Genomic DNA, 7,785 nt, shown 5'->3' with positions numbered 1-7,785 from the left:
GGCTATGCAGTTTAACTCCCGTCTTTTAGAATTAGTGGTGCAAAAGATTCTAAACATTAGTGATGCGTAAAACATTTAACTTTGTTGTATGCACTGCAATATTATTTGGTATTTGACAATTCAGACATGTGTATATTGGCCTGGTTGCGTTAAATGGATATTTTTGAGACTCAAATGTGAAAAAACGAAGTGTTGCTGTTTTGGGGGATGTGAACTATTCTAGTAGATCAAGCAACGTATGAACCAAATGAACACAGATGGTACTCAACAGAGACTCATCAGCAGTGTACAGACATCCATATCAAGGCTTTATCAATCAAGTTAGTATTACACAGGCTTTTGTAAATAAACTGAAAGTGAATTCAAAACCAGAAATCATCTCCTCCACTGCTCCTAGTACTTGCTCTTTCTCTGCCTTTTAATCGAAGCATCTCCATGATACTCCGGGCATAGACATCTCTCAAGTTAACACTGATATATGAGTCAGTGGCTATATTCTTGGTAAGTTTCTTCAGAGCCTCACGCTGTCTAACAGCTGCTTCCTTGAGCTTTAAGGTGAAGTAGCAAGCAGAGAAGCGGTCGTTAATAATAGCAATGGGCAAGGCCAAGACAAGGATTCCCGATAAGATACACATGAAGGCCACGATTTTGCCCGTGGTGGTGTCTGGTCTGATGTCCCCATATCCCACGGTAGTCATGGACGTTGTGGCCCACCACCATGCACAAGGGACACTTGTGAAGGTTGTGTCGGGAATGCTCTGCTCAGCAAAATATTCCACAGTTGAAAATATAGAGATTCCTACAGAGAGAAATAGGAGCAGCAGGCCAACTTCTTCGTAACACTGGGTGATTGTCATTCCAAGTGAGCGTAAGCCTGTAACAGAACAATTGGTGTCAGTCATGAGCACCCCTCCTCTCTTCCTTCGTCCTTCCCTCCCTTCCCTTCTCCTTCTCTGCTACCCACCCACACACATGCATTTCACATTTAATATGGCTCCAGCATTGGGCAATGTTCTGGGGATATATAGATATAAATTATAATCTTCAGGAAGTTCTTAGTCTAGTTGATGGGGCCAGATTGAGAAGGATAGAAAAATATAAATAGATTCATTCACTCACTTATCATTTATTAAAAACCTACAATTTATACAAAAGAAAGGTGAGAGATGAGTTGGAGGGCAGGCAGGGGACGTTTGATAGGAGTTTGTACTTTATCCAATGGGAAACTTGGCAGCATTGCACGTGGAGGGCTCTCTTGGTCAGGTCTGCATTTCAGTGCCTCACCTTAGCACACTTTTCTAATGAAGTTTTATGTTGTCTCCTTATATTTTATGTGTCTGTTTTTCTCACCTTCCTGATAAAGTTTAATACAATTAGGGGCATCATTATCTGAAAGTCAGAGGAAGTAAAAGATGAAAATGAAGTGAAGCAGCAGAAACAAGTTAGGAATCAGTGACAAAATTGACATAAGAACATCAAATGTACATGCGAGGACATTCTCAGAGGTGTAGCAGGAGGGGTTCCTGCACTCCCATGGAACCCATTGAAATTTTTGTCCTTAATACCAAAGCTATAGGAAACTATCTCCCTTGAATACATAGAATTTCTCCTTTCCTGTCGGGAGATAGACCTGAATACAGACTATTCCTCCATTGTGAAAAGGTACAGGGGACTGGAGCCACTAGGGAATTCACTCACTATGAGGCATAGGTGAATTTCCCATTGCTAATTCTGAGGATTCTGCAAGACAGACCCAGGAGAGTCCAATCCCACCTCTGACGAGACTAAACCCTCAGGATAGTAAGAGGAGCCCATTACAGGATCGTGATTTGAATAAGGTATCTTTCCAACTCTAGAGAGATACTGATTAAAGTTTATCCACATTTCGAAGTCGTATTAACATGATGTCACAATGATACGGTCTCAGAAGTCCAGAGCAGTGCCTCTTGGAATCACTTTTAAATTTTTATTCACTCACTGGAGACTATTTTAAATATGTTAAAATACTATTTGTGCTCTCATTATTTTGAATTTTGTTCTTGAAATTTTCAGATGTTCTTGAACTATTAACCAGCTATTTTAAAATACCAATGAATATAACTTTGAGGTTTAACTTCAAAAGACATTTAAAGAATATCTTTAGAATACTGGCCTTGATATGTCTGTATTAAATTGCATTTCTGAAATATATTGACAACATATGAAGAAATGCATAGTGTTTGGGAAGGTTGTTTTCATTTCAACATTCTAAACATTTCATTTTGTAAAGAAACAAAGTGGCCTGAATTTCTGCATGTTACATCAATTAACTCAGATAATCCTAAAAAATAATATGAGATAGATGTTATACTTATGCCATTCTACAGGTGAGCAGATTGAGACACAGAAAGGTAGCATATCTAGTACAAAGTTACATACCAAAGACTTAAAATTAGGCTGTCTGGCCCACCCATTGTCCTCCTAACCATTATTCTATAATACTTCTCAATTTTTATTTATAGTTAATACATAGGGGAATATGTGATCTATGTCTATATTTTGCTAAATGTAATGCTTTAGATAAAACTGTCAAATATTTATGCAACTGTTCATATCTTTTCAATAAATTAAGGCTTTATTAATCCTTCTACTTGCCTTAGAACTGACAAAACCTTTGAAGAGGTGACATTGTGGAAACATTGACATTATTTTCTTTTTCCTTTCTTTTGGGAAAAAAATGTATTCTTTACTGGGTGTTTTTAAATTGAATCCTGTGAAGAGTTTATAAATACTAGAAGAAGGCATCCCATTATGTGTGTCAGAAAACAAAGAGTGGTACTTCTAACAGTTGTTGGAAACCCCGTTATCAAATCCCTGGTATATGAGACTAGCTAGGAAAATACACACTAAAACTATATTAGGAGAAATTGTAGTTTCCTCAGAGATGCGTGGGAAAAAACATATCTGAGGTTAATTCCTGCCTATATTTATAGGGAGAGACAACTACCATCAACTCCTTTTAGGCGACCAGTCAGGCATATATCTAGGGAAATAGGTGGGAATAGGACTCTCTAGTCAAATTATTTATATTTATATGTATCGTATGAATATGGCATCCTACTCCAGTGTCTCTTAAAGTGTGATTCAAGACCACCTACATCAAAACTAACTTGTTAAAATATATGCTTCTGGATCCAACCCCCCAAACTAAAATCTGACTCTCGGGGATTGGGGCTCAGAATTTGCATTTTAACAAGGTTTTCAAGGGATTCTTATTTTCATTAAAGTCTAACATAAGGTAACATATGTGCTCCAGAACATCTAACAGCCGGCTGGGCCGGCCACTGAAAATCATTGCCCTTGGGGATGCAAGCATCATCTTTAATGGATTTGTGTGATTTCCTCTGACATTGCCTAAAATTTTCACATGTAATTGTGTGTGTGTGTGTGTGTGTGTGTGTGTTGTGTAGAGATTTTTCTAGGGAGAGTGTTCTTTAGATCTTCAAGGCTTTATGATACATACAAACAGCTAAGGAATTCCCGTTACCGTCTCTCTTGTGCCTCCCCAGTTAGGGACAAGAAAATTCTCAGATACTAGACAAAGCATTTAATTAGTGTCTTTTGCTTTCTTCCAAAGCAAAATTTCCATTGTTTCTTCAAAAATCATGGGAGGGCCACCAGTGCCCAGTCATCTCTCTTTCTGCATAGCCAGAGAAGGCCCTGGAGGACTTTCTCTTCTCCCAAGGAACACGTGTGATACTTCCTTGGACACAGAAAAGAAACTGGCTTACGTTCCTATATATCACATATAATCTGTGCATATCTTTTTATGTGCTGTTTATGCATATTTTATGTAGAACCTTCCAGAAACACAGTATCTTTAATTTTCGTACATCTTCTGGGCACCTGGGTTAAAATAAAGTTAACGTATGGTTAAATTGTTTCTCAAATGTCTTAAGGAGAGGAATTGTGTGAGAGGCAGCTTGTCCTCTATACCTGTGATAACAACCTCAAGGTTTTGCTTTTCAGTACCTTTCTGGAGATCATAATTGGGTGAAATATAGGAGTTGGTAGTTTTGAGTATCAATCTGGAGTCAAGAGTCGTTTCCCTTGGACCATGGTCAAAGCACTAATGCTTAAAAACAATGGCAAATTAAAAGGCATCAATGAAAACTGAATACCTGTGGAATGCCTGCCCAGTTTGAGCATGCGCAGAGCCCTAAGCAGCCTCAAAACCTGGACGATGCGCCCCACGTTTTCCAGCTCCTGTGTAGTCTGGCTCCCACTCAGGCTCTCTACCAGAAGAGTGATGTAGAAGGGCAAGATGGCTAGGAGGTCTATGATGTTTGGCACCTTTCTCAGGAAGCGGCACCTGTCCCGCACGCACAGGAAGCGCAGGACAAACTCCCCGGTGAACCAGCTAATGCACACGTACTCCAGGATTTCCAGCAGCTGCAGGTCCAGCCAACTTAACTCGGCTGACATCAGAGCCATGTTGACGATGGACACCGCCACGAAGATGATGGATATGACCCCAAAGATTCGGGCAGCTGTGGAAGACCCCGGTTTCTCTAGGATGTTCCAGAGCTTCTGGCGGACGGTGGGGCAAGGTCCTTGTGAGAAGTCCTGTTCGCTCTCATGTTGACTTTCCTGGTCTTCTGTGTCCTTCTTAAAGTCTAAAGTTTCACTCAGCTCCTTTCTTCTGAAGTATCTTTTAGAGAAGACAACTTGGTGATTAGTCTAACTTTTTTTAAAATACAGAAGTAAAGAGAATTAAACTTGGCAGTGAAGTCATGCTTTTTATTTCAGGAAAATGCAGAAAATGTTCATTCATATTTTACCCAGGCTTTCTTCCCACAGTACTCAAATGTTCTCATTTAGGATTATTGTTTTTAAAATGGCACTTTCATGGTAGAAGTTTATACAAAAGAATTTATACATCGCAAAGCTACTTTAGATTAAAGCATTTTATCACCCATTTTTTCTGGTAACAGGAACAGAAGTTTGCGATATGTAATTTTTTTTAAGGTGGCTAATGGAAAGGTATTCATGAAGAAATGGTAGTAATAGCAAAGCAATAGCAAAATAATAGATCACCAAAGTCCCACAATCATCCACAGTCAAAGAACCAACTTTCTGCCTTCTGTATTTAAAGCAGTTCTTGTCCAAGTTTTAAAAGTTAGTGTCCTAGGTTTGATAAACAATAACGCTCTCCACTGAAACCTACATCCCTATACATGCATTTTTTGGAGCATAAGATTTCGGACTCATTTATTTAACCACCAAATATTTATTGCAGGCCTGACCTCTCTTGACTTATAAATGAATTAGCATACTGGAAAAAGGAGAAGGTTCAGAAACTTCCAATCAGAAGTTGGCTTTGACACTTTCCGGCCTCCACTGCCACCCCACCTTCTAGCTCCGAAGTGGGCACAGGTATTCTTAAACCTGGCTTGAGCGAGGCTTGTGTAAAGCCTCAAATCTTTCCCTCTGCCGCCCTCTCTCCACCGCGCCCGCTGCCCCGCCCAGCCACCAAGCGCCTCGAGGGTACCTGTCCCTGCAGCAGGAGTCAATGCTGAGCTCGTCGATGCCCCAGTACTGGATCTCCTGGAGGAAGGAGAGCGCGCACAGCTGCTCCATGACGTGCAGGCGGCCGGTGCGATAGTAGTGCAGGACGTAGCGGAATGCTTGCGAGCTCCGGTCGAAGAAGTACTCGTTGTCCACGGGGTTGGCGTCGTCACAGAGCTCCAGGGGGCTGGGCACGGCGGTCAGGGCCCCGGGGCGCCGGCACGAGGCCACCACCACGGCCAGCTTGCCAAGGCGCGTGTGTGGGAAGCAGGACAGAGCCTGCTGCGAGAGCACAAAGCGGCTGCCGCCCACGTTGACCGTGAAGCTGTCCCCGAGCGCCAGGGGCTCCCCTTCGCCCTCGCTGCAGAAGACGCTGGAGTCCAGCGAGGTCAGGGAGGCGCTGTCCAGCGGCGAGTCCGGCGACGCCCGACCGCGGGGAGGCAGCTCCATCCTTGCCGCCGCTGCCGGAGGGCGCCACAAAGTTGGGGGCGGTGGCACGTCCGGGATTTCCCGGGCTCCCGAGGTGGGTTCCTCCCACCCCCGAACCCTTACTCTCTCCACCCGCCTGTGCTCGTTCTCCCTCTCGCCGCTAGGGCGCTGCGAGTGCGCCGTAGCAGCGCACAAGTGTCTGAGCGCCGGGTCTGGGAGGAGCGGAGGGGTCGCGCCCAGGGAACTGCTCAGGTGTGGACCAAGCCGAGGACATCCGCAGGGCACACTGCCGGTCGCCGTGGTCCTTCCCGGACTCAGTACCCCCTCCCCAGCTTTGTAATTGAGATCTCCAGCCCGGGAGGTGTATGGGTTGAAGGCCTCCCTGCTTGGGGGTTGGAGCGGGAGGGGAGGGGAAGGGGGAGGGAGGTCTACAGTGGAGGAGGGCACGACGAATCTTGGAGGAATGCAAGCAAGGGGAAGGGCAAGACTCACTCCCGCCTGCAGGAGACCGAAACGAAAATTTCAGAAGGCAAAGGAAGTGGTAACCGGGTCTGAGTCTTTTCCAACTTCAGGATATATTTTCCTCTCTCTGCTTTTGCTGCGCAGTTTCATAGGCCTCCCAGGGAGTGGTCGCTGGGGATGCGCGCACGTGGGGGAGGGTGACCTGGGTGCAGGGTTCGAGTCATTTGCTCGCATCCACTCTCATTCTAGTCTGTCACTCACGCTTCGTTTTATTCTCCCTCCTCCCCTAATTTTTGACCTCCTGGTTGAGAAACGAGGACAATTAATGATGACTTTCGATTAAGTCCCAGTGAGTCACTGAGAACTAGGGGTCACCATTGCCAGCTCCCGTCACGTGTTGAGGCACTTTGCGCCCTTCGGTTTAGGCTTTTCTGTCGCTAGAAGTTTCCCGGAGAGCAGGTGTTCTGGGGGCATTCTTCGGTACACAGCAGAGCTGTCATTTTTAGGAGAAGGGAAGGCAAAAAGACAAGGACTAGAACAGGCGTGGGCTGGGGCAGGAGTTTAAATAGTAACGACGACTCGGTAAAGGGAGAAGCCGAGCGCTGTGCCCAGGTGAGGCTAGAAGTGCATCCACGGGGTCCCTGGGAGTCGCGCCCCGGCCAACCTGTTGGACACGGGGCGGGAGCGAGGAGGAGGGCAGGGTGACTCACCTGCTGCTCCGGGCACATCTGGGGTGCGCTCAGTGGGCGCAGCTGGCTGCGTAGCCTCGATTTGATCCTCGCGATTTACACGTGAGTCTGATTTCACAGGTCGAGGAAGAGGGCTGTGCTCGCTGCTGAGCTCTTCGCCCGCGCTGGTTGTCTAGCCTCGCCTCTTCGCCACGAGCCTCCCGGCTCCGGCCCCTAGGCTGCGGCGGAGGGTGGCCGCCCCCGCCCGCGCACGCTCCCAGCCCTCGGCGGTTCCCAGCGCCAGCTGTGAGGAGAGCGGGGAGCGGAGGGAGGTGAGACCGGAGGAGGAAGTGAGGCGCTCAGTGACTGAATCTTACATTCATCCTGAAGGCGCTTCAAGGATTACTATATTAGATTCTCGTTTCCCGGAATCTGTGCGCTCACAAATGCTCAAGAACAAAATTTTCCAGTTGTATAAATCTGCGAAACTCAGGGTTAGGGCAGTTACGTTAACTGCTTTGTGTGGCACGGTTCAGGGTTGTCCTCATTATTTCCAGAAAGCGTCTGGGAATCCTGCATTTTTCAGAAGTCTTTGCAAGAAAGAGTGCACCACACTTAGCTCCTTTTTTTCCTCGTAAGTAGTTTTAGAAAGTATATATAAAGAGGTAAAGCAGGCAGA

The 7,785-nt window shown here is 45.6% G+C and overlaps 1 protein-coding gene across 5 annotated transcripts; it reads right to left on the bottom strand.

Moving 5' to 3' along the window:
* Positions 1-295: 295 nt before the first annotated feature.
* On the bottom strand, positions 296-7,529 carry KCNV1 (potassium voltage-gated channel modifier subfamily V member 1). 5 transcript variants are annotated; one of them, XM_067711459.1, is made up of 5 exons: positions 7,149-7,529; positions 6,469-6,931; positions 5,531-6,008; positions 4,161-4,690; positions 296-874 (listed from the first exon to the last, which is right to left on the bottom strand). In XM_067711459.1, exons 3-5 carry the CDS (start codon positions 5,995-5,997, stop codon positions 363-365), a joined length of 1,509 nt encoding a protein of 502 aa, XP_067567560.1. In that variant the 5' UTR covers positions 5,998-6,008; positions 6,469-6,931; positions 7,149-7,529; the 3' UTR covers positions 296-362. The 5 variants fall into 5 exon arrangements, with proteins under 5 accessions (XP_067567560.1, XP_067567557.1, XP_067567559.1 ...); XM_067711456.1 differs by having other exon boundaries at positions 5,531-6,931; XM_067711458.1 differs by having other exon boundaries at positions 5,531-6,640.
* Between the last annotated feature and the right edge of the window lie 256 nt (positions 7,530-7,785).

This window comes from Pseudorca crassidens, chromosome 17 (genome assembly GCF_039906515.1).
Source record: "Pseudorca crassidens isolate mPseCra1 chromosome 17, mPseCra1.hap1, whole genome shotgun sequence".
Lineage (NCBI taxonomy): Eukaryota > Metazoa > Chordata > Mammalia > Artiodactyla > Delphinidae > Pseudorca > Pseudorca crassidens.
The sequence above is the reverse complement of the archived record's forward strand: the minus strand, read 5'-3'. Positions and strand labels throughout refer to the sequence as shown.

Coding starts and splice junctions, on each gene's coding strand:
- KCNV1 (XM_067711456.1), bottom strand. CDS start 5,997: ATGGAGCTGCCTCCCCGCGGTCGGGCGTCGCCGGACTCGCCGCTGGAC. Junction 4,691..5,530: donor GACTCCTGCTGCAGGGACAG/GTACCCTCGAGG, acceptor CTTCTCTAAAAG/ATACTTCAGAAGAAAGGAGC. Junction 875..4,160: donor ACTGGGCAGGCATTCCACAG/GTATTCAGTTTT, acceptor GTTCTGTTACAG/GCTTACGCTCACTTGGAATG.